General features: G+C 41.0%; 2 protein-coding genes across 3 annotated transcripts in view; one reads left to right on the forward strand and one right to left on the reverse strand.

The window, feature by feature from the left end:
• LOC142369025 (uncharacterized) overlaps window positions 1-24,858 on the reverse strand; it is a 31,689-nt gene extending 6,831 nt beyond the window's left edge. The window contains exons 1-10 of one of the 2 annotated variants that reach the window (XM_075451249.1): window positions 24,725-24,858; window positions 13,973-14,378; window positions 12,790-12,954; window positions 12,612-12,673; window positions 9,754-9,856; window positions 9,555-9,640; window positions 8,722-8,822; window positions 7,662-7,732; window positions 1,950-2,057; window positions 604-674 (exon numbers count right to left, since the gene is read on the reverse strand). In XM_075451249.1, coding sequence (XP_075307364.1) covers window positions 604-674; window positions 1,950-2,057; window positions 7,662-7,732; window positions 8,722-8,822; window positions 9,555-9,640; window positions 9,754-9,856; window positions 12,612-12,673; window positions 12,790-12,954; window positions 13,973-14,266 — 1,061 coding nt within the window. In that variant the 5' untranslated portion in view covers window positions 14,267-14,378; window positions 24,725-24,858. Of the gene's footprint in view, window positions 1-603; window positions 675-1,949; window positions 2,058-7,661; window positions 7,733-8,721; window positions 8,823-9,554; window positions 9,641-9,753; window positions 9,857-12,611; window positions 12,674-12,789; window positions 12,955-13,972; window positions 14,436-24,724 lie in introns of both variants that reach the window. The other variant, XM_075451248.1, reaches the window with a different exon arrangement.
• LOC142369227 (tripartite motif-containing protein 16-like) lies at window positions 2,545-5,875 on the forward strand. Its single transcript, XM_075451538.1, has 2 exons — window positions 2,545-4,373; window positions 5,633-5,875. The coding sequence occupies exon 1, from the start codon at window positions 2,588-2,590 to the stop codon at window positions 4,250-4,252; it is 1,665 nt and encodes a 554-aa protein (XP_075307653.1). The 5' UTR covers window positions 2,545-2,587; the 3' UTR covers window positions 4,253-4,373; window positions 5,633-5,875.
• Window positions 24,859-26,735: the final 1,877 nt, after the last annotated feature.

Genomic DNA, 26,735 nt, shown 5'->3' on the forward strand with positions numbered 1-26,735 from the left:
TTAACTTAAAAAAAGTTAAAGTTAGTATGAGTACTAGGAGTAGTAGGAGAAGTATGCGGTTTCGAACACAGCCTTCGTCTTTTGTCACAGATGTTGCTCCCCCATAAAAGAATGTACAGAAACCGAAAAAGAAAACAAAAGGTCCAACTGACTAGTCTTATAAATGTCATTAAAACAATTAAAAACAATAATTTTATGGAATTATACACAAGCCAGATTAATCCTTGTTACACTCACCCCCCCTAGAACTACACAAAATTCTTGGCAGTATAACAAAACACATTTCGCATCACTGGCCTCAATACAACATGAAAAATTGTACACAACAAGCAATATAAGCTTCCCATAAAAAAGGGATAGGAGATTCAGAGATCTACTCGGCACCAAGCAAAACTCAAAATACTCCATTACCAAAATGAAGTGCCTTATATACAGCACAAACAGGCCAAACATGTGTTCACATGACAATATAGAATAAGAAATAATACGTTTATTTCCATAAGAACACTCAATACATATTAAGATCAATAATTTTGTGGAATTATACACAAGCCAAATTAACCCTTGTTACATTTATTCTAAAAATATGAAGTAGTGTCTGACCTGGATGCAGCCTGAACGTCACTCAGCTTGAGAGGAAACTGTAGCAGTTTCTCGTCTTTTTTCTGAGCTTCCTGAAAGAAAGAAAGAAAGAAAGAAAGAAAGAAAGAAAGAAAGAAAGAAAGAAAGAAAGAAAGAAAGAGAGAAAGAAAGAAAGAAAGAAAGAAAGAAAGAAAGAAAGAAAGGTACGATTTTAGTCAGATTTTGGGCGAAAAGGGTTCAAATTGACCTTTATAATGGAAAACAGCCACCAAAATGCATAAAACCACCACAAAGAGATTAAAAATGGCTGCAAACTGACCACTAAAACATAAAGGAATCACAAAAAAAATTTTGAATAATTCGTAAGATTGCGTAAAGCAACGTTAACCAAGAGAGGTGGTAAGTAAGTGCCTACAAATAAAATTCCACAAGAATATGCAAAACTGCCCCAAACAGACACAAAACAACCACATAGAGGCATAACATGACAACTGAAAGGCGAAAAATTATAGCAAAAAGATATAAAAACAACTGCAGACTCATAAACAAACAAGAACAAATCAGCAAAAAGACATAAATTATTGGAATAGAACAGGACACAAAGTGCCAAAGAAACCTCAAACAACCAAGAGGAACAACTAAAACTATCACGAAATACAAAGCAAAACAACAAAGTGATGCAATAAGACTACAAACTGACAACTAAGAGAATAACTTTACTTTACAATTTGGCTGTTTGGATTCGCCATTGAGACGCACCAGCAAAAACGAAAAAATTAAGAGTCTGCCTGACCCAAACAATTTTTGTGATCTCAATCTGGCTCCCCTGTGTTGGCCTTGGCTGCCAGCTGCAACTTCTCCTGGATGCTATGTAAATAAGACGCTCTGCCCCCCTTATGTGCTCCCTCCCCTTCCTGAGGACTCCTGTGGAAACTGTTTAGGCTGGTTGATAAACTTTCCATCACATTATCAAGGACAATGGCTTCTGAGATGGTGCTTCATGGACTTACTGGCACACACTCACACACACACATACTCAATGATTAACATTAATTCCCACATCTCCTCACCGGTCCCAATGCTTGATGTTGTGTGTATGTGTTGCTTTTTTTTGTGCTGAGGTTTTTTGCAATCTCAAACTGTATCCTGGTAAGGGTAAAGTGTGAAATATAATTTTTTTTCTCTCCTCCTCTCACCTAATGTGGTATTTTCTCCTATCTGGCAGCGCTTATCACTGAGCTGCATGGCCACGGTCACCCGTGTCCCGCTTCTTTGTTTTTTATGTTGTCTATCTGGATGGGTCGTATTATTAAGTATTATTGAATTGAAATTTAAATGATCAGCAGTTAGAGACTCGGGTTACTGACCAGAGCGACAAAGTGCAGCAGGTTCATGCCCGGTTTGTTGGCCTTGGTGTCAGCGAGAGACAGGAGGGATGACAACTTGAAGCCAACTGCGTTCCCTGCATAACCTCCCTGCAACACACAACACAGCAGTGAGACACAAACACAGTGCTGCACGCACAAAAGATTCAGCAGGGGAGCAGGAGAACTCCATTTCCCATGATGCAGCTGCTCTTACTGCTGCGGTTTCCTGAAAAGAAAGAGCAAAAATAACCCGTAGGACCTGATGTTTGTGCGTTTTGTTTAATGCGATCTAACATTAAACTACAGAAGATATTTTGTAACATCTCATATTTATTCTGCTTTCCTCAGACTGAATTTGAGTTGTTTCAGTCATTTAAATCTAAAGTCGTTTATGAGAATCTGAACATTTTCAGATTTACTCTGACGTAACAAAGAGTTAAACACACAGTCAAACTCACAAAAGCTTCACTCTGTTCACGTATTTGCATGTTTGCCTATGGGTGTAACCGACCTGTGCTGAACGCTAAGAGCTGATTGGTTCATTTCACTGCAGAGACGCAAGTTGTTACATCAGAGCTGAAACCTGTTTCTGTTGTAAGGAAGTAAAACTCACACAGTCAGTGTTACTGAGAGCTGAAATGGCGCAGAAAGGAGTTCAGATGGATCAGGAAACCATTTCTTGTTTGATCTGTCTGGATTTGCTGAAGGATCCGATGACTATTCCCTGTGGACACAACTACTGCATGAACTGTATTAAAGGCCACTGGGATGGAGAGGATCGGAAGGGAATCCACAGCTGTCCTCAGTGCAGGGAAACTTTCCTACCGAGGCCTGTCCTGAAGAAAAACACCATGTTAGCTGATTTAGTGGAGCAGCTGAAGAAGACTGGACTCCAAGCTGCTCCTGCTGATCACTGCTATGCTGGAGCTGAAGATGTGGCCTGTGATGTCTGCTCTGGGAGGAAGCTGAAAGCCATCAAGTCCTGTCTGGTGTGTCTGGCCTCTTACTGTGAGAAGCACCTCCAACCTCACCGTGATGCTCCACCATTACAGAAACACAAGCTGATCAACCCCTCCAAGAAGCTCCAGCAGCACATCTGCCCTCGTCATGATGAGGTGATGAAGATTTTCTGCCGTACTGATCAGCAGAGTATCTGTTATCTCTGCTTAATGGAGGAACATAAAGGCCATGAAACAGTGACAGCTGCAGCAGAAAGGACTGAGAGGCAGAAGGAGCTGGAGGGGAGTCGGCAACAGATCCAGCAGAGAATCCAGGACGCAGAGAAAGATGTGAAGCTGCTTCAGCAGGAGGTGGAGGCCATCCATCAGTCTGCTGATAAAACAGTGGAGCACAGCCAGAAGATCTTCACTGAGCTGATCCGTCTCCTCCAGAAAAGAAGCTCTGATGTGACGCAGCAGATCAGATCCCAGCAGGAAGCTGAAGGGAGTCGAGTCAAAGAGCTTCAGAAGAAGCTGGAGCAGGAGATCACTGAGCTGAAGAGGAAAGATGCTGAGCTGAAGCAGCTCTCACACACAGAGGATCACAGCCAGTTTCTGCACAGCTGCCCCTCAGTGGCAGCACTCAGGGGGGCTACACACTCATCCAGCATCAAGATCCGTCCTCTGAGGTACTTTGAGGATGTGACAGCAGCTGTGTCAGAGCTCAGAGATAAACTACAGGACATCCTGAGAGAGGAATGGACCAACATCTCACTGACTGAAGTGGATGTTTTACTGTCAGAACAAGAACCAAAGAGCAGAGCTGGGTTCTTAAAATGTTCAAGAGAAATCACACTGGATCCAAACACAGCACACACACAGCTGTTATTATCTGAGGGGAACAGAAAAGTTACATTCATGGAACAACAACAGTCTTTTTCTGATCATCCAGACAGATTCAGTGACTTCAGTCAGGTTCTGAGCAGAGAGAGTCTGACTGGACGCTGTTACTGGGAGGTGGAGTGGAGAGGGGGAGGAGTTTATGTAGCAGTCGCATACAAGAATATCAGCAGAGCAGGATTCTCTGAATGTTTATTTGGAAACAACAACAAATCTTGGTCATTATGTTGTGACAGAAACAGTTACAGGTTTGACCACAACTCAGTTCGAACTCCAGTCTCAGGTCCTCGGTCCTCCAGAATAGGAGTGTATCTGGACCACAGAGCAGGTATTCTGTCCTTCTACAGCGTCTCTGAAACCATGACTCTCCTCCACAGAGTCCAGACCTCATTCACTCAGCCGCTCTGTGCTGGAGTTTGGCTTTACTATCAAGCAGTCACAGCTGAGTTCATTAAACTGAAATAGACAGAAGTCATTTCAGGGACAGTTGGTTAAAATGTGTTTTAGTTTCCACTTTATTTAGTCTCCATCATTGTTGAGTCATTTCTTCACTGCACAGAGATCAGCTGTCAGTCACACTTTATGGGTGGTGTAGGAGCTATTTCTCTGTTCTTAGTTAAGTCTTAGAATTTAGATTTATTTTATATCATTTGCTTTGTTTTTGGTTGATAATTAGTATTTTTGTTTAACTTTAGTTGTTTAGGATAAATTGGTTTGTAATTAATTTAATTATTTTTTGTTTAGGGAAATGGGCGTTTCACACATAAATACGTAGGTTTTAGGGAGCTCTGGACGCACTTGGGTGGTCACATGGTTTTTTACCAGTTCTCAGCCAGTCAATCAGTGGGTGAACAGGTGAGGCAAGCAGGCAGAAAGAGCGGGAATCAGAGCAGGAGAGGCAGGAAGGGATCCTGTGAAGCATGAACCATGTTGGTTTTGCCTGCAAACTTGGAATAAATCCATGAACTACATTTTTTGATGTTTTGGACCTTTTTGTACTGTTATGTTATGTTTATTTTTGGTTTGGTCACCTTTAAGTTAAAAGTTTTTATTATTTTCATAGACAAATATGCCCCTTTTCCACCGAACATTTTTGTACCAACACAGCTCTACACGGTCCCACTCTACCCTGATTCTCAGCAGTGCCGAGACAAGCTGAAGAGTGATTACCGGCAGGTAAGGGACCACAACAGCCGGAGTGGGTCAAACCGAAAGACATGGAAGTGGTTTGACCAAATGGACAGCATTTACGGTCACCGCCCGGCGAACGAGAGTGGCGTGGATACGGCGACGTCTTTGTTGGAGGCGATGGAAAATGGTAAGTGTTGTTCTTATCCCCTTGGTGCAACGCTTATATCTTAACAAATGCATGTTTTATATCGTAACAAATACATGTTCAGTCTTTAACTTGTGTAAAGCGTTACAGGTGTCTCATGTAAATTGTTCTGAGTGAGCTAGCAAACAACGCTGTTTTGGAAGGCTAGCAGTGTCCGGCACCAACACTGGCGTCGCCTGTATCTGAGACAACTCCTGCTGTTTACTTTTGTACTGTCTTTTTTAATAAAGAGCTTGGTTTAACTAAACAATATGAACTGTCAACTGCATTCCACATTACACTCCATCGTTGTGTTAACTTTTGACTAACCACGGCGAGACACTTTGTAGTCACCTGAAACCGACGTCACGTTAGTGGTGAACGGGCCGACTCCGCCCACTTCCAGGACACAGTTTGGGTGGAAAAGGAAATGTTACTGGTGCCGTGTCGTGTGGTGTAGTGTTGGGCTATATCGAACTGAGTAGAGTAGGGCTAGCTTGGCGGTGGAAAAGGGGCAATAGTCACTACAGGTGGTACTTTGACCTCTGATTGGTTGGTGTTTAGTTGGTGTTGGACTTTGTTTGGGTGGCGCTCCTTCCTGTCTGTTCAGTCATGGAGGCTATCACTGCTCAGCATGACTTTTATCCTCCTGAACTAATTACATTTACAATCACTGGTTTGTCAGACCAAATGTTGCTGTTGTAAATTTCTTTTTTTTTTTTTTTTTAATTTTCTTAATTTTTCTTAATTATTATTTTTTATTCTTATTTTTTTATTATTTTTTTTATTTATTATTATTATGATTATTATTATTTTTTTTTTTTTTGTACAGCACTTTGGTCAACTGATGTTGTTGTAAAGGGCTTTATAAATAAAATTGGATTGGATTGGTTGTTGTTCAGATCCATGTACAGATGAGGTAAACTGTGATTATCATGATCATCATCAGTCATTATTTTATTGCTCACAGCTGATATTCTGAGTCATTTAGCATATTTTACTGATTTAATGTGTCATCAAACAAAGTTTTAGTGGTTGTTTTTTCTTGTTTTTCAGTTTTATGCAACAGTAATATCAGTCTTGAATCTATCTAATCATGTTTTAAATACATAAAATGTGTTGATGCTTCTCTCTAAGTCTGTAACTGTAATCCATGTTTGCTTTAAAGGGTGAAACATTCAGAATCAAACAGCAAAAGTTTTGAAGCCACTGCTTTGGCTTCAAAACCTTTGACTCGTATTGTCGCTTCTTGGAAGAGATTTTTGACGTAGCCAAAAAGTTTGATTCAGTTTGTCTTCAGTCACTGAAAGCAGCTTTTCTGCCATCTTAGTTTCGTGTTTTACTTAATTCAGCTTCTCACCTGTAGATTCTATTAGTACATAATAAATTACGCTCTTATTAACTTGGAACCACCTCTACCTTCCTGACACCTGTAGCTCAGAAAGTACCAACAGCCCCATGTACCATGTTCATGTTTTAACACCAGGGGATGCCATTGCACCACACCTGGAGCCATAAGAGGCGCACAGAAGAATAGCACTGTTCAGGGGATAATAGAAGAAGAAGAAAGCTGGAATACTGGATCATTCTCACAGTGAGCACTTCTGTTTTACTTTAATTTTACTTTCTTTCTCTGGTATCGCCCTGGACTGGTTCAAGTCCTACCTGGCAGACAGAACCATGTGTGTAAGCCTTGGTGCTTCTGAGTCCCGCTCTGTCATATGGGGTTCCACAGGGTTCAATTTTAGGGCCCCTGGGTTCCATCCTGAGAAAGCATGGTATCTCTTTCCATTGCTATGCTGATGACAGCCAAATCTATGTGCCCCTAAGGAAGAAGGATGCTTTCTCTCTTAAACCACTTTTGTTATGTCTTGAATACATTAAAGCCTGGATGTCCTTAAACTTTTTAAAATTCAACGAGAAAAAGACAGAAATGATGGTGTTTGGTCCCAGTGCGAATCCCCTCCTGTTGACTTGGGCTCCTCGGTGTGGTACAGGAAGCCAACAGTCACAAACTTGGGTTTTAAGATGGACGGTGATTTTAAATTGGACCGGCAAATTTGTGCAGTAGTGAAGTCCAGATCCGGTGCCTCAGGTCAGCTGATCAGCTGCTCCTGGAGGCACCGAGGGGCCAAACGGAGGCTTATTGTTTATTATTGTTATTGTTTATTATTGTTTTTACATTGTTCTTATGTTTTATGCCTCATATTTCGTGTTGTTACTCATGCACAGCACTTTGTTTCAGCCACGGCTGTTTTAAAGGGCTTTATAAATAAAGTTGAGTTGAGTTTATTTCAGCCCAGGTCATCCACCTGCTTCCATCACAAGCTCCGGGCCTCATAAACACTGTAACGTGCAGCTTTTTGTTTACCCGAATCCCTGCAGCTGGGATGGAAAGTGAACAATCAGAGTATAATAGGAGATCCACCAGCCTGGAATAAATATCTTTCAGGTCTGCTTCAGGCTGTAGCTTCTATACCCTCCCTCTGTCACCATCCATCTGTTGTTTCCTTGCCTAATTATTCATGAATGCATTTTATTTTATTTTTTTTAACTCACAGCATTGAGGATGTTTCCGGCCTGCAGCACCAAGTGGAGAACAGCATGGAGCTCCTCACAGCACATTAACTCTGGATAAGAAAGAAATAAAGGGGGGGATATGTGTACCATCAGACAGAAAAGGAGCTTGGAATGCTTCGATGTGTTATCACTGGCAGAGAAAGCATATGGAGGGTTAGTTAACAGCTCCAGCAGTGATCACACTCTGCTAAAAATAGTCGAGGTGTTCGTCTGCAACGTGTGACGGGAGGAGGTCGCAGGATGATGTCTCACTCCGCACCTCTGCAAGGAATGTGGAAACTTAAATTTCTGCTTTTTGATTTTTGTCATCGAAGGCACATCTGCTCTCCATCACGTGTCGGTTCGAAGTGAAGAGACATCCCACTATTTGTGAGACCTTTAATAAAAAAAAACGCCCAGCTAATGCTGTTTTTATTTAGGAAGAAGTGGGCAGGTTAAAAATTTGTCCCTCTGGAGAGACCAAGGATGGAAACAAAACTAACGGCCCTGCTGACTGGAGAAAAACCAGCCGATAATCACCACTTTAATTACTCAGTGGTATCTAAGCTCATCCCGTCACAGTAATGATAATACAGCATTAAATGGCTTGAAGAGCGTTGGCTTGACTCATGAAATGTTGTTAAAGTACCGTCTGTTGGATATTTGTTATAAAAAGTATGTTTCCTAAGCGTGGCACATTGACTGGAGAGACTGAAATGGATGTAGTTTTACTGTATAAGTGCTTCATTACAACATTTAACATGTTCTCTACATTTCACACATCGTCCAAACCATTTTGGAATTGAAAATAATTATAGAAAACTATCTATAACCATCTTTATTTATCACTATCCGTCATTGCTGTTGGTATGAATAACCGTTTCATCTGCTACTGTTTCTCATATACACATAATCGGCCTCTTGTAAATCCATTCAACTCGTCACATCATGTCTTAAGAGTCGTAGAAATGGATCAAAACATAGAAAACTTTTGCTTGAACAGGGGAATCTGAAATGTGTGAGCTGCGGTTTGAGCAGCAGAATGCTGTGAAGTCGTTACCTTTGGTGGCGGAGCGAAGGATTTTGATGTCCTGTTTCATGGCCTCGCAGGCTGCATGAAACTCCTCCTTCAACAGCATGGACTCAATCCGGACTGAGTAACTGCAGACATCAGATATCAGTGCATCACAAGGCTAAACCCACCTGCTCCATATGATCTTGTATCATTGAGTTCCAGTCTCGTTTTGGCTTGACGAAAGTAGTTCCGGCTAGTTGGCTGGGGTTTAAAAAATAAAGCGTTTTGCTTCTCAAAACAATATGCGTTCAAAAGAGTAATACATTTGCATCACAAAATCGTAAAAAGTCAGACCTCCCTTCGTATCACTGCGTGCTGCCGCCTGGCGATAGCTACTTCTGTTACGGTGTTTGCTGCTCGGTCTGCACGGTCTACACAGCAGGCAGTGATACGAAGGGAGAGAAAATAGCGCCAAGTGATTGTGAGGTCTGACTTTTTCCTGGAGAACGCTTTTGTGATGCAAATGTATTACTCTTTTGAACGCATATTGTTTTGAGAAGCAAAACGCTTTATTTTTTAAACCCCAGCCAACTAGCCGGACTACTTTTATCAACGCCAAAACTAGGCTGGAACTCGGCTCACAGGACACAGCAGGGGGTAAGAAAATGTTCATAAATGATATTGCTAATATGGGATGTCATACAGCTTCATGTCAAAAGAGGCGAACTATCCCTTTAAAGAGCTGTAAATGCTGCACGTGAATACCTGATTCTGGTTGAGAGTCTGCACTTAAAACCCACAGTTATCTCATAGCTGGAGCCTGAATGCGTTTTGATAAACAGCTGAAATATAAGGGTTGTGTGACTGTGACGGCTCACCTTGGCACCTGAATCAGCAGGTGCATAAAGGAATCAGCCAGGGGGAGCTTAGAGGAGTCGCCTGGGTAAGCCTTCAGCTTCTTCGCCTTCAGGAGCGCAAACAGAGGAAGCGGCTTGTGTGAGTTTCTTACAAGTGTTTGTGTTTGAGGCTTCAGATTTGGGTTGAAACTTGTGTTTTAAGTGTGTGTGTGTGTGTCACCTCCTCTGCCTCTGGCAGCAGCTTCAGCAGCTCTCTCAGAGGCTCCGCCCCAAAGGACACACTGTTGCCACGGTGAATATCATCTACTATCACCTGATTGGACCTGAGGGGTGAAGTTTTACATGTAATTAACAGCGATAAATTACCATCAAAATGTGCGAAATTCACCCGTCGGTCAGTTAAAAATATTCATCACATGTTTTGATTGAAGAAATCTTCTTTTTCTTTGATTCCAGCCAAATAAAAGGGAGGATTTTCTGCTTTTCTTCAGAGACTTTATTTCCATTTGCACATCTCTGCTCGGCTCACTGAGGCCAGTAATCATCTAAAGGAAGCATCTTGTCTTACTTCAGACGAGTAAAAATGAAGTGATTGCTGCTCGGGAAGCTGACGGCACTTTTAACCACGTCTTACTCCTGGTTTACACTGGGTTGCTGAACATTAAAACCCTCAGATGTGTTGAATCCCGGCCTTCCACTGTTGAACATGTTGATACAGAAACAGTTCCTGTGTCTGGCTTCCTGCTTCACACGAGTCTGTGACGACAAGACGATTCTGTCTCAAAATGACCAGCCAGCGTATTTTAGTGAGAGAAGCACAGAGACACTTTCTGGGATGCCGAGACAGAATTCCCAAGGATGCAACGGCGGGCCAGACGTTTGGAATCGTTGATTTCAAAGTGAATAAAAGGCGAGACTGTTCACGCCTGAAACTCGGCGTACGAAAGCGCACTGCGGCACATGTGGTGCAGACACGAGCATTAGCCAGGGTGCCGGTGATTAGCACTGATGGTGTTATTACAGCCAGAGCGCGTCACATCTGCATCTGGTGGAGTTAGAACAGTGGTAAAACTCCCGTGTAACTGATATTCATTCATCCTTTCTCCGTGTCCCTCATGCCTGTATGTCTCCTGCTGTGTTTGGTAAGCACTCAGTCTGAACATGTTGACACAGTCAATACATCATCAACACATTCAGGACACTTTGTAATTCTGCTGCCCTCTCCTCTCCGCTCCATCTGCCGCTTCTCCGGGGGTCGGGTCGCGGGGCAGCAGCTTGAGCACTGAAGCCCAGACGTCCCTGTCCCCGGCCACTTCCTCCAGCTCCTGTGGGGGGACCCCGAGGCGTTCCCAGGTCAGCCGAGAGACATCGTCATATTTTTTGTGTTGGTCAGTGTTGCTGATATAATATATAAAAAAAATTATTTGATTTGTGTGTCCTTAGAACCACTTCAAGCTGAAGACTTCTGAGCTGAGCTTTCATTGGTAGGACCCAAGAAACTGGCCAATTGACTCGTACAGAATGATCATATATTATTTTGCTATATGTCATACAGCTTCATGTCAAAAGAGGCGAACTATCCCTTTAAGGTAGGTTTATGCTCACTCTTCTCAGCCTTGCAAACAGCAGCATGAACCAATAGTGATGTCATGGCGCACCGGATGCTTTACTGTCGTTTTTAATGGATCGACTAATTTTAGTAACCCGCTGCGTGAGAGGTACAACACAGTCTGTACAACCCAGTCTAAAACTAATAAGGGAAGATTGTTGCAAATGTTACAACAACTTCACAAAATGCTTAAACGTAAAACATAAAAGTTGAAACTACGTGGTTTGTGTACAACTTATGTACTGGCGTGACTATTTCTGCTGCTAATCCAGCGATGTAACAGTGTTTTTACGGGATGGTTTGGGGTGAAGTCTGCAGCAGGTTGGGCACTGATATAGATGGTTGTAGTGCTGTGTTGGCGTGACAATTAGTTTGCAAAATGGTCGACGAGTCAAGCACAATGCTGGTTCTAAAGATGTGGAAGCCATCCAGCTTGTTCTGCTTTGAGGATTTGGAAAAATAATCCAGATGTGCCAACCTTGTAGAAGTAGTTACTGCAAAAGTGTTGATTTTATGAGGCTTAATACATGTGTAAATTTTCATGTTTGAAAATGTTTTGTACCCTCGAATGAGTAGATATGCTGTGTTGATCAAATGATGAAATTCTTTGAGGCATACAGTTTAATTCCAGGTTGTAATATTTTTACGAAGCGCTGTTTCTTACGTCTCTTTGCAGCCACAATGTTTATCTCTTCTTGGAAACTTTGTGTCTCTTTGTAAAAATGATCCATTCTGTGGTCATTTCGTGTGTCTATAAGTTTAAGTTCCACACCATTTTAGTCATTATGTGTCCCTTTGAGTTGATTTTCTATCTCTACAGTCAAGTGTATTTCCCTTTGCACACAGTTTTTCATCTCTCTGTTGCCACATCATCTCTCTTCTTGTTGTCTCAGTATTAATAATGTGCCTCTTTGTTGTCGTTTATTGCTCTCTAAAGTCTTTTTTTACTGGTTATTTCTCACCGGGACATTTTACCCAGTGGCCTCGCCTGCAACCACAAATGTTTGACAAACATTTATCAGTCACATGTCATTAACATGCATCTTCTCTGCATTCCTGCATAAAATGGCAGCATTACCACATCTGTTTTTACCCACAACACCTCAGGATGAGGGTGAGAAGACACATCACGCGAACCCATAGGCACATCTACTCTATCAGACGACAAACCTCGCCCATAGAGGTGTGTGTTCTGTCTATCAGCTCCTAAATCACCAGTGTGGACTCAATGACACTCTATGACTCAGCATAAACTATTGTTCACCTTTAGGAAACAGACTTTTAATACCTTTAATGGTTTTTCTGTCTGAGTTACAGTAAAAAAAAACACTGAATGTCATCCAAAACTGGGATATCAGGCAAACTTTTGGCCCTTTAAGACACAGATGGGCATGTGTGCTGGAGATATTTGTGAAAACTTTGAGCAGAAGGGAAAAATAATGTGTTTGTGGTCTGAGTCTCAGAATTACCTCTTGAACTGTTTGAGGAAAATGGCAATGTTCATCGCCCGCTTTGAGTCTAGAATGGAAACCTGGTCGGGAGGCAGAGAAAAAGGTAGTGAGCAGGTGTGACTCAGATGTCACAGCCCAGATGGAAAACAGTCCACAAACACACTTCACCTCCTCCACACCTTCAACAAACACACACCTCCTCTTTGATTTCTCTGAACGAGGCCCTGGTCCTTCCTCCTCCGGTGGCCGAGGCGTCACCTCGACGATCGTTCTGACCAAATAACTCCTCGATTTTCTGCACGTCGATCTGGAAATGCTGCTGCACTTGGCCCTGAGTCCAAAGGTTGGCACGTCCTTTCACCTGCAACACACATTTTACTGTTCAATGTTTGTTCTTAAACCCAAAAGATTAAAGGGATAGTTCGCCTCTTTTGACATGAAGCTGTATGACATCCCATATCAGCAATATCATTTATGAACATTTTCTTACCCCCTGCTGCGTCCTGTGAGCAGAGTTCCAGCCTCGTTTTGGTGTTGATGAAGGTAGTCCGGCTACTTGGCTGGGGTTTAACCCGTTGTGCGGTCTTAACATTGTGTTTACTCCCCTTGTCCTATGGGTCAAAAATGAGCCGCCCTACCAAAGCCCCAAAATAAAGCAACTTAATTGAATTTTAAATCCAAAATCTATTTTGCATGATGAAACCACCTGTTATTTATCTATTCAACTCAATTCAATACATTTTTTATCATGTATTTTTTGTTACACAATACAAAAAGACAATCACCAGTTTTCAGGATTACACTTTTTTTTTTTTTTTTACCACAAACCAACTGTCAGTTGGACCAACAGTTTTCTTGTTTTCTCAGTTTTCTTTTACATAATAAAGGTTTATTATTGCTATTATATAAATGTGAAGTAATTACTTCTGAATTAATTATATTGAAAGGGAAAAAACAGTGAATGGGAGAGAAAATAGGGCCAAGCGATTGTGAGGTCTGACTTTTTCTGGAGAACGATTTTGAGATGCAAATGTATTACTCTTTTGAACGCATATTGTTTTGAGAAGCAAAACGCTTTATTTTTGGGACCCCAGCCAACTAGCCGGACTACCTTCGTCAACACCAAAACTCAGCTGGAACTCGGCTCACAAGACACAGCAGGGGGTAAGAAGATGTTCATAAATGATGTTGCTGATATGGGATGTCATACAGCTTCATGTCATAAGAGTCAAACTATCCCTTTAAGTGTTTAGTCATATTTGAGTCATCACTTTTCCCCATAGAGGTATTAAGTACAACTAAACATACATTCAAGTATGGGCTACATAGGTGAAACATATGTTTTATAAAGGCCAACAAAAGCATGCCTGCTACTCTACCTGCTCCACAGGTATTGTTTTCCAGAAGAAACTCCTCACCCTCCTCTTCTTCTTCAGGCCTACTGTGGGGTCTCCCAGCCCTGGAGCCAGGGGCAGCAGGGGGGGTGGAGGAGGAGGAGGAATGGGAGGAGGAGGAGGAGGGGGAGGATCAGATAGTCTTGTCTGGGTTTCTTTGATCTCAGAAAATGTTGAAGGTGAAGGTGGTAACATCGCCACGGCGATGGCTACATCCTCCTCTTGGAAGGACAATCGCTCGCTCTCGTTGGCCAGGGAGACACTCCCCATGACGTGCATCCCAACGGCTGAGTGTTCGGGAGCAGAGAAAGGCGGCTGGAGGTTCGACAGCAGAGCGGGAAGTCACTGGGATGATGGGTAACCATAATGATCATGAATGTAGATCATCTCCCTGGAAACATTGGAGGAAGTGGATGGGTCCAAGGTCAGGTGAAGACTTAAAATGATGCTGGTCAGGGGAGAGATGGAGATAAAATCAAAATAAATCTAGGTTAGAAAAATACTTTGAAAATTTGATTTAAATCACAATCGCAATTAAATCGCAAAAGTGGTTTGTGACGTAGTGGGTTGAGCAGGCGCCCCATGTACAAGAAGCTATAGTCCTCGCTGCAGCTGGCCCCGGTTCGAGTCCCGCATCGGTCGGCCCTTTGCTGCATGTCGTTCCCCCTCTCTCTGCCCCCTGCTTCCTGTCTCTCTTAACTGTCCTATACATTAAAGGTACAAAAGCCCCAAAAAATAATGAAAAAAAAATCCCAATGTCCATCGCCTCAGGGGTTTCAAACTTAGGCAGCAGAAACCACTTGTGTTGTTGTTGGTTTACCAACGTTTTTCATCTCAAACTGACACTTAAAAGTCACAAACATAATATAAAATATGCAAAATTCAGTTATCCTCAATGCTTTTTAAGATTGGCACTTACTAGCCTGAGGATATGTACAAACTACTGGCCTTGCATTGCTAGTTGCTACCCTAGAGATGCTACTGACCTTAGCATCTGTTGGCTACTTGCCAACAGATGCTAATTGCAAGTCTAGTTAAGATGGTTATGAGAGTAGGAATGCTAGTGTCATATGTTTAAGCTTGTATTCTTTCATCACAAAGGTAAGACTGTGTTGAACCTGGTCAATATATCTGACATTTAGTTGTTTGGTTTAGAAAACAATCGGCGGGTGAACTGTGTGCTTTGGAAGCCCATTTTCGCCATGAAAGAAAAAATAAAAGACCAACAGGAAGTCATAATCATGAGATTCAAAGTCATAATTTCGACTTTAAATCTCATAATTATGACTGAAAGTCGAAATTATGACTTCCTGTTGGTCTTTTATTTTATTTTTTCACAGCGGAAATGGGCTTCCATAGTGTTCAGTGCAGTCACAGTAAATGGGGAAAAAAACTGTTGCAGATGTGGAAAAATCCATTCAGCCTGTGTTGAACTCACACTGTCATTCATCTGCTGAGTGTTTACAAATGTGCCTCTTTCACAAATGTCTTGTAATTAAATGTAAGCCCATTAAACATTTATGTTTTGCAACCTTAAATATTTGCTTTAAAGTCATGCATGTGTTTCTGTGTTTTCTGTTGTTGAATCTTTTCCCCATTTAACTCGTGTTTGTCTTATCTGAACAGTCAAACAGCTCCAACCTGCACCTAATTCATCAAACCATCAGCAGCACTCAAAAGTTAGATTTCCACTAACAACAACTTTGTTTACTCAAATTTTACAAGAGGAGACCTGAGGCAGGAAGTCCATGTTTGGACTGCAGTCCTGCATTGGTTGATTATTCAATTCTCCAACCGGCAGAACCCCCCCGTGTGAGGTTCTGGATGCATGTCAACAAAGATATACACTTCCTTCTGATGAATTAAAGATGAAAGTGTGTGTGTAAGAGTCTTACATAACTTAATCTCACATCACCGATCGCCTGATTTCTTCCATCAAATTTTCAGCTCAATCGTGCTAACAACCAGAACTGCCAGTGTGTGTGTGTGTGTGTGTGTGTGTGTGTGAAGCCACGACCAGGCCTGACAACTGTCGATTCTTTCACTTATTTATGGCGACCCAAATGTTTGAACTATTCTGGGTTTTATTTGTGACAGAAATATTCTGCTTACTCCTAAAATCCTGAATTGAACCCTCGTGTAGCTTCTTCAGTTGAATTGACTTGGTTCAGTTTTTCTTGTTTATCAAAGTACGATTAGTTTAAAATGTTATCATTAGTTCCTAAACTTTTTTTCTGTGGTTCTGTGTGTGTGTTTTAGATTTCAGGGCTGGCCATGTGCGACCGTGGCAACGGGACAGAGAGCTACTGATGGTCGTGGCAACAGAGCGGCTTACAGACAATGACCGTTTGTTTACTTGGCAGCCAACAAAAATCAGGTCACAGCATGTGTGTGCACGACGCTATCGTCTGATGTGTTTCTCTCTGCATTCATGTTGTTTCCTCTTTCATCCGTCCGCCTTGAAAGGCTCGCACACAAAAGGTTTATAGTGATTTCTCTCAAAAGTTTTTTGGGGGGGCCAAAGGCCGAGGTAAACCCGGGTGACCACGAAATCATTCAATTACGCTACACAGAATGTAAAAATAGATCCAACTATGGTTCACATGAAGAACTGTGGCAGGACAACAAGGGAATGGGGTAGATGAGAAGTCGGGCAACAAAAAAAAACACGAAACAAAAAGGCAACAAGGAAATATCGCACAGCTGCAGCAAAGTGTAAGTGACCACAGACGTTACACCAAATTAAAGACAAATGTAAAAAAGAACGATCCCAAAAAGATTATCCTCAATCACAATAGCCACAAAGAGAAATCAAACTGCCTCAGAGACACAAACATCCATAAAATAAGGAGATCCAACACAACTGCAGAGACACCAGTTTACTTAATAGAGACTAACAACAACCACTGAGAGAAAAAAACAGCCAAATCAGCCATGTTTCCTGTTTAACCAGCTGCAATGGGAAACTTTGCTGTTGACAGTAGGTTAACTAGTCCTGAAAACACTTTAATATCAAAAGCAGAGGAGAAATAACAATTATCATTAACAAAACTAAAGATAACAAAAAAGGGTTTTCCCCTTCTTCTAGTTCCACCCACACAAAATAACAACACGAGGACTAAAACCAGCTACAAAATATTCATATAGAAACACAGCCACAAAGTGGCAAAAAGCACTCATACAGAGATGAGACACAAAGAGACACTAACTTACCACAAAAAGACAAAAAAATCAGCCACAAGGAGAACAAAACCGCCTCAAATGGACCAAAAACTGCCAAGAAGAAACCCAAAGCAGCCAGTCACAAACACACTAAGAAACCAGACGTCCACAAACGCAAAATGATACAAAGTGATGATACCCAAGAGTGACAAAGACGAAACAGAAGAAAATGACACAAATGATCCCGATACAAGCAGTAAACATAAACACTAAACATTAAAAAAGAGACATGAAAACAACCATAAAACGTCACAAGGAGACTAAACACAGAAAGGCAAGAAACACAAAAACTGTCACACAGAGACACAAAGCAACCACAAAGAGACAAAACCGCAATAAAGAGCTATAAAAAAGACATAAAACTGCTACAAAATATTCATAAAGAGACACAAAAATCTGCAGAGAGATGAAACACAGCCACAAAGTGGCAAAAAGCACTCATACAGAGATGAGCCACAAAGAGACACTAACTTACCACAAAAAGACAAAAAAAATCAGCCACAGAAAACAGCTGCAAAGTAATTAAAAACAGCCACAAGGAGAACAAAACCGCCTCAAATGGACCAAAAACTGCCAAGAAGAAACCCAAAGCAGCCAGTCACAAACACACAAAGAAACCAGACGTCCACAAATGCAAAATGATACAAAGTGATGATAACCAAGAGTGACAAAGACGAAACAGAAGAAAATTACACAAATTATCCCGAAACAAGCAGCAAACATAAACACTGAGACATGAAAACAACCACAAAACGTCACAAAGAGACAAAACACAGAAAGCCAAGAGACACAAAAACTGTCACACAGAGACACAAAGCAACCACAAAGAGACAAAACAGTCCCTAAAGTATTAAAACCGCGATAAAAGAGCTGTAAAAAAGACATAAAACAGCTATAAAAATTAAAGGCAGAGAGACACAAAACATCTAAAAGGACAGGAGACAAATTCCAGAGAACTTAAAACATCTGTGCACAAACATGAAGCCATTAAAGTCCAAACAGAGACACAAAATACTACCATCAAAAACACAACGTAAGACACCTCAGCTTCTGATGCATGCTGGGAAATCGAATCCACTCAATCAGAAAACAAACCACCACCCCTCACTTGTTAGTTAGCCTTTCTCGTCCGACCCAGTTCTGATCCCTGCGTACATCCACCTCTCGCTCCACATTCCTGCAGCGCCGGCTCTGACCTCATTACCGAGCGAGGCTGCGGCGGCGATGATGGCGAACCGCACACAGATTGAATGAGTAACCCACAAAAAGAAATCCCTCCTCCCCGTCCTCCGATGACTTCCCTGACGAAGCGCCCGCTGACTGGCAGCTTGGACCCACGTCGGAGCTCAGATACAAGCGGTGGTGGTAAATGATAAGCAGAGAAACGCATCACACAAACATTAACTTCACAGGTTAGCCTGTAAAAGTCCAAACTCGCCTCCTCAGATTCAGAAAGCTTCCTGGCGAGGACAGAAGTTATGTGATGCATCAACACGGAGGAGAATCTCAGAGGAATGGCAGGCCCGACGCAGTATTATTACCCTGTTCTTAATAAAGGGCCGAGTGTTTCCGAGTGGTTGGAGAAGTATTCAGATGCTCTAATTTAGCCCAAATTCCACATCTAACTACGTAACAGAACACGCGTTTAAAATCCAACTTCAATGTGTTAAAATTGGCTTTATTAAATGTACTTTTCCACGATGGACACGAGACATGACCTTAACTGATCCAGGAATGGGGAGACAATTATTCTGGGAAACCAGGTGCAAGGTTCACACACACATTATTTGGCTTATTCAGAGAATATGACGAAGCATGTTGAACCTACTCATTTCCAATCATATTTGGTCGACAAGGAGTCCAACCTATGTGAAATAATGAGGCGTATAAATACAAAATGTTACCGGAAATCGAGGCTCTGTTTGACGGATTTCCTGCAAAGAGGTCTGTCATACTGGGTCCAGCGCTGATATACTCCATTTGTTACCACCAATAAAGACTTCATTTAACTTACACATTACTTTCCCTTACTTATACATTTGCATCACAAAATCGTTCATCCAGAAAAAGTCAGACCTCACTATCGCTTGGCCCTATTTTCTCTCCCTTCGTATCACTGCCTGCTGCCGCCTGCCGATAGCCGCGCCTGTTACAGTGTTTGCTGCTCGGTCTGCACAGCAGGCAGTGATACGAAAGGAGAGAAAATAGGGCCAAGAGATTGTGAGGTCTGACTTTTTCCTGGTGAACGATTTTGTGATGCAAATGTATTACTCTGTTGAACGCATATTGTTTTGAGAAGCAAATCGCTTTATTTTTTAAACCCCAGCCAACTAGCCGGACTACCTTCATCAACACCAAAACGAGGCTGGAACTCTGCTCACAGGACGCAGCAGGGGGTAAGAAGATGTTCATAAATGATGTTGCTAATATGGGATGTCATACAGCTTCATGTCAAAAGAGGCGAACTATCCCTTTAAAGCCTGATCTGACTCTTCGTGTATCTGTCAGAGACTGTGAATCTGGAGAGATCACGTGGTCAGACTGGGAAGCCAACATGGCATGGTGTACAGTAAAAAAAAAAACACACACAGAAAAGTCACTGGAAACCTGTTTAAGAAACAATACGCTGACAAATATTTGCACTACAAATTCAGCTGACCTCTTCTCCGTCACACAAGAGAAGACGCGGACATGCAAAGAAAACCAGCGTACAAATCATTAACAGATCAAACAACATGACCTGACACACGCACGCACCGGGCTGGTGATGACTCATCTGGTACAACAAGTTATTAATACACTTTGGGAGATGAGGAATCACCCAGCTCATCTGGAGCTAATATAAGCAGGACGGTTCTGTAAACAGTCATAATCATGAGCGGATGGCACCGTGATATTTTCTGTAGGCGTTTCCAGCGGTTACTCCGACTCATTTGACCTCGAGCTAACAGAAGCGGCCCCCTGTGGGAGCTTTCAGAGGGCTCAGCAGTCAGCAGGCGTGTCTCAGACACGGGTGAAGGCGAGTGATGAAAGCTCAAAACAAACCGGGTTGCTTGGTGTTTTTGCAGGAGTACGTCCAGCCCAAAACGGCCCAAAACTCTAAGTTTCTGCTCCGAGTTTTTCACAAAAATGCTACAGTTTCTCCAGGAAATGGAAGGAAAGTCCAAGTGCATTCAGGAGAAAAGTCTTTTTCTTCTGAGGACGTTTCATCAAGCGTTTCTACGTCTGCAGCAGCAGCTAGAGCGTGGAAGCTAAGCGGCGGTCAAAGGGCACATCTACGGTTTTATCATTACTTCACATCTTGCAGCACATTTAGTTTCAGATGAAGCGAACTCTGAGATTTTTTTGGTTTCTTCCATCATGTCGTTGTTTTTCTGAAAACTGAGACCCTCAAACTCTAATTATCCTGCAACTTTTCGGGAAATAAAGTTCAGATTGTTGCTTGAGCTGCACATTTCTGAGACGGCGACCCGTTTACAAACCATGCCTTTTTAGTTATAGGTGTTTTTTCTCAGTAAAGATAAAGAACGTGGGGGATCGGGCGTGTTTCAAGGCCGATTTCGCATATATTCAATGTGTTTCCTGACTCAGGATGGGCTTATTTTAAAAATACTGAACATTATTTCTAGATTTTTAGTTAGCTCTAAAGCAGCTTAACCTACTCCATTATAGCTACAGGTTTAGGAATTTTACAGATGCCTTATTCCAGATGTTGCCTTATTCCTGATACGTTTGTTGCTGAGGAATAAAAGTGATTATTCAAACTAAAACGTGGATAATTAATGCTGCGCTTTGTTAAAAAAAAAAAAAAAAGGATAAATAAGCTGCTTCTGAGTGCAGCCAGTAAAGATGAGAAACGTGACGGATTATTGCCATTGAAGAGTCTGATTAACAGCTTGTCAGCATCGTGGTGAAGCTGTTGTTCTCGAGACTAAATCGGGCAGAAAAAAAACAAGAGAAGACGGTGCGATGTGAGTCATCGCGGGCGTTTAAAGCGGCTGCTTGTTGCTCAGCAGTCTGACAGATCACAGCTCCCACACTTTCTCCAGCGGCGACAGATCTCCCAACGCCTCGGTTTGAGGATTACAGCAGCAGGTCAGCAGACTGAATGTGTGACGTTCAGGCCACAGGCAGAGAGCTCAGAGGTCTCCAGGAACTACATCTCATGTAGATGAACTAATAATACAGTTACACACCCCAAAAACCTCCCTTATGCACTGGCACTCCAAACCCTGCACACTGCATGCAGACAGCAGCAAACACTGCTCAATGACCCCCTCCATGTATTCATTAAATGTTGACTTATTTTGCTTTGTTCGTCTTTTTCCTGTGGGCTACACTGAGAACACAAAGCACACTCGAGTTCCCCGTAGGTGTAAACATACTCGACCCATACTGCTCATTCTGAAAGCTGAGCCTGAGATGAGATTATTTTTGTCAAACTAAACTACTCTTTAAGGTTGGAATCCAGATGTTTGCAGGGAAAGATCCTGTTCAACAGAAAAGATTAGCAATCTAATCTGAAAAGAGAACCATCTGAGGCTGGTTTATGACAACAACCTTGATATTACCATAACTAATGAACTAGTTAACCAATGTCAACCTAACCAAGAAGCAACAAAAACACAATAAAAACACAATAAAAACACAATAATCCAATCAAGAGTCAACACAGGCTATTCCAGAAACCCCTCAGAAACAAACCATCCCAGAATCTGCAGATAAACAACAAATTAATATTCAAAAAACACCCAAAAACCTGATAATTACTAAACCAAAAAAGGTTTACATCAATATTAATCAAAGAGCATCTTCCACCAATGCTGTAGTTTGTAATTTTAATAAAAATGGCCCCAATCAACTCATCATAGGTTCTTTCTTTGCCCATTCTCTAACGCTCAACTGTGTTTAATGTCATTTGGTTTTGACATTTTTGCATAAACCTATCAAATAACATATATACATATATATATACATATACATATACATATATACATATACATATACATATACATATATATATATATATATATATATATATACCTCCACATGGGCTTTGCTTTCAAGGAAGAATAACTCAACCAACAATCTCTCCAGAATAATAAAGAAAAACCACTAAAGATCAAACCATGAAAGGAACATATCCAATAAGATAGTAAAGAAACTATTTTGAAACAGTAACAGCAATAAATATCCAACAATACCAACAGAAAAAAGGAGTTAACGACACTCCGTACAGCAGAGAGACACAAAGACTTGCTCCTGGTCACCCTGGAAACCCCGGTCAAACTCCCCGGGAGGAGGAGATGGGCTCTGTCTGGTTTACCGGACAAACAACAGTAAACACGTGTTGTTTGTGAAGACCACGGCGGACCCCCCACAATTCATGTGGCCCTGACAAGCATCCAAAATGCTTGTTAAGCAGCTTCAGCGTGATGCGTTTTTGGGCTCCGTTGTGCCAAAAAAAAGTGTTAAAAGCAAGAAAATGTCTTTTCTTACACAGGAAAAAGAGTTTTACAGCGAGGGAGGGTCAAGCAAGGCGGAGAGCTATGGCAACGGGGGCAGAAGACCCCCAAAAAGCATCCTGGACTGAAAAAAAACAACTCATAAGATTGACTTAAGAAACTCTTTGTAACTATTTGCACTCAAATGATTTAAGTAATATTTAATGCTGCAATATCAAGTAAATGTTACTTACCATAAAACATAACAGTTTTGAAGATATTAAGTAACATTTACTTAATTACATCTAAGTTTTAAGTTATATTTATTTAAACAACATAAGTAAACTCTACTTGTTTTTCATAGGCAGGAACATCATTTTACTCAGATACTCAACATAAATTTAAGTAAATGAGTTTCAAACTTAATCACATTTTAACTACTGATTCTATCTGATTCCATCTATTGTTCTTATTTCTTTTTTTTTTATTTAAAATTTAAACCATGCTTTTTATTTTTACTGTTTTAATGTATCTGTAAAGCACTTTGAATCGCCCTGTAGTTGAATTGTTCTGTACAGATAAACTTGCCTTGCCTAAATGTTATATATCTGTAGTATTTGCTGTTATGAAGTAACTTAGTAGATTTTAACGATACACTTTCAGAGTAAAGTTTATGTAGTATTTCTAGGTTTATGTACATACAACTATTAAACATTTAAATTGTATGAGGAAACCTAAGTAAAACTTACTCTTCCCCCATAATTCATGTATTACGTTAATAAAATGTTTAATTTTATTTAAGAAGCTCTAGTTCTTACTCAATCTTAAAAAGTACAAGGTAGAAATTATGACGGTTACTCTAATAGAGTTTACTTCTCTTTTACACTGCAGCAACATTTATTCATCTAATCTGGTTTAATAACAAACACGATTCCAAGTGTCAGGATCTTTAAAACACAAGGATGGCAGAGTAATGCCAGATCAGTGGGATAAAAAGGATCTTTTACTTCACAACAGTTGCAGAAGTTAGGAGTTTGGGTCAAGAACAAGGTTGTGAGTTAGAAAATCAACAGTTTCTGAATCAGAAAGCAGCCTCCAGGTTTTTTACAGAAAACACGTGACGACAGAGAGGTTAAAAGAGCAGGCTACGGAGGTTGTTGTGAGTTCTCACCGAATAAATATAACTCAAGGTTGCAGCTTTTATTGGGGATAGTTTTCTGAACATTAAAGCAAGTTAATTCATCAATAATTCGCTGCTTTCTTGGTTTCACGTTGTCATCATTTAAATCTAACTGAATTCAAGGCTGTTCTGGCATCTTTGGGGCACAATTCTTCACCCTATTCTGATATTTTATGGAGCATAGATTCCCAGATTATCCAACATGGCAATCTATGAGTGAAAATGTGAAAATGTAACACTTTTTTCACATATGCATCATGTTTCAGTCCATGAAAAAGAGCCAAAAAGTACTTGAAATATCATTAAAATAATGCCGATGTAAACGTTTAGAAGGAAACAAACACACGTGGAAAAAGCCTTTAAACAAAGTGGGGATTTTTCTCTGTTTCAGGGCGTTTGATACTCAATTAATGATCTAAAAAATGTTATAATGTTTTATAAAGTGATCGTACTACAGAGGAAAAGTGTAAGTGAGCACCACAAAATGTGGAATACAGGGGCTATAAAAGGTATTCTAAGCGTTATAATAACATCATATACATATAAAAGCAATACCAGATGTGCTAAACATAATGAGAATAAAATGACTGTTATAGAAATAGCGCAATAGATTACCTTTTATGCTTTTGTGGATAAAACCAACTAGTGGAGTGTTCCAGAAATATTATTATGTTGTGACGAGTTGCAGAAAAGCCTGAAAATGCCTGAGCTACTCAAAGCGCATTAACCACAAATAAACCTCTAAATATATCCAAATATATAGAGTTTCAGGCATCTTAACCCTTCAAAGTCTCAGTGTTTTAACACCGCGAGATAAAACTGAGTTTAAAAACAATAAACGAACATGAGCCGGGGTGTTAACATCTGAAAGGAAAAGATAAAGAAACGTACCGGGGCTGTTGGCTCCTCCGGCATGAAAAACGCCCAGGAAAACACAGAAAAAGAAAAAACGCTTCATTGATTCCGTTTCTCCAACGTTTGCATCCAAGACGAGACGCGCGACTGTGCTGCCTGAGGGCGTGCGCGAATGTGCTGCTGGAGGAAGGAGATGGGAACCCCAGCCAGCGTGCGCATGCGCACATTCACTCAGGTGGAAGGGGGAAAGCGATCTCTCTCGTTCACGCCCACCTGCGCGTGTGCGGCCGAGATAAGCTCAACCGGCCAGAGAAAATAACTACACTACAGACCCACACGCGCACAGTATTACATCGCATTGACCTCCAATCATTGTTTACAGCTTAACCCAAACCCTACTACTAACTTTAACTTTTAAACCTTAACCAACACTCCTGACCTGAAGTTCTGCCTCACTGGGACCAGTTTGGTTGCTATGGAAGCCCGTTTCCGCCACTTAATAAAAATAAATTTAGAAATACTATCTCATAAATATGAGATACTAAGTCAAAATTATGAGAACAAATTCATAATTATGAGATACTAAGTCAAAATCATGAGGCAATGCAATTTTATTTATAGAGCACAATTCGTACACAAGGCAATTCAAAGTGCTTCACAGCTACATAAAATCACAAGAAGGCAATAAAATCATTAGAAATAATAAAATAAAATAAAATAATAATAATAAAATTAAAATTTAAAAACCTATTAAAAATAATAAATAATTAATTAATTTAAAAGTGAAGCGTGCAGATAAAATACTTTCAGGTGTCATGGTCGCTTGACCATGAAGAGACTTGTACACAAGCAGAGCTGTTTTAAAGTCTATTCTCTGAGCGACAGGAAGCCAGTGCAGAGACCTGAGCACTGGACTAATATGGTCGTATTTCCTGGTTCTGGTCAGGACTCGAGCAGCAGCGTTCTGGATGTACTGCAGCTGTCTTACAGCCCGTTTAGAGCCCAGTGAGCAGGCCGTTACAGTAGTCTAACATGCTGGAGACAAACGCATGGATCAGTCTCTCTAAGTCTGCTTTAGACACTATTCCTTTGATTCTGGCAATGTTTTTTTTGATGGTAAAAGCTGCTGATGTTACAGATTTAATGTGGCTGTTAAAGTTCAGGTCTGAGTCCTATATTACCCCGAGATTTCTAACTTGATAGTTAGGTTTTAGAGAGAGAGTCTCAAGGTGACTGATAACACTTTCTCTTTGTTTCTGTGGGCCACAGACAATGATTTCAGTTTTGTCTGAGTTTAGCTGGAGGAAACGGTTTTATAGCCACACACTGATTTGAGATACTAATTCATAATTTCATAAGACTTAGTATCTCATAATTTTGACTTAGTATCTCATAATTTTGAGTTAGTATCTCATAATTATGAGTTTGAAACTGCCGTTTTGACAGGAAATGACGATCGGCGACGTCACGTTACGTTGCATCTTGGGTAGTTTGAGTATGAGTAGTAACCTCATGATGCTTACCCAACATTTCGGAGAATCTAGTATGCATCCGGGAACTTCTCGCTTACTAAAACTCGCATACTAACTCAAAAAGTTAGTATGAGTAGTAGGAGTAGTATGCGGTTTCGAACACAGCCCATGTTTCCATTCAAAGTAGGCATTTACCCAGGGTGCATCTGGGGTGTAACTTGTTACTCCGATTTCCAAAGCTTAATTTAATTTAGACAAATCTACGCCGATCTTCTGTTTGTTTTCGTGTCCAGCCAAGATGGCTGCTGGTGCTGACCTCACTTTCTAACTTTTGTCATGTTTGCACATAAATCTACAGTTAAAACAGACTATATTAAGTAACAGGCTAATCTAATAGCACACAGTACTAGTTCACCTTGGTAGAAATAGTTTTGTAAACTGTGCTACGTGGTCAAGAGTTTTAGAAGTTTTTAAAGTAAAAAATATGTGCACATAGCCTCATTCACAATGCTAGCGTTGACACATTTCAGCTTGGAACAACATAGAAAGTTCAGAAATATTCTTGAAATAAAAGA

Source organism: Odontesthes bonariensis, chromosome 19, assembly GCF_027942865.1.
Source record: "Odontesthes bonariensis isolate fOdoBon6 chromosome 19, fOdoBon6.hap1, whole genome shotgun sequence".
Taxonomy (NCBI): Eukaryota; Metazoa; Chordata; class Actinopteri; order Atheriniformes; family Atherinopsidae; genus Odontesthes; species Odontesthes bonariensis.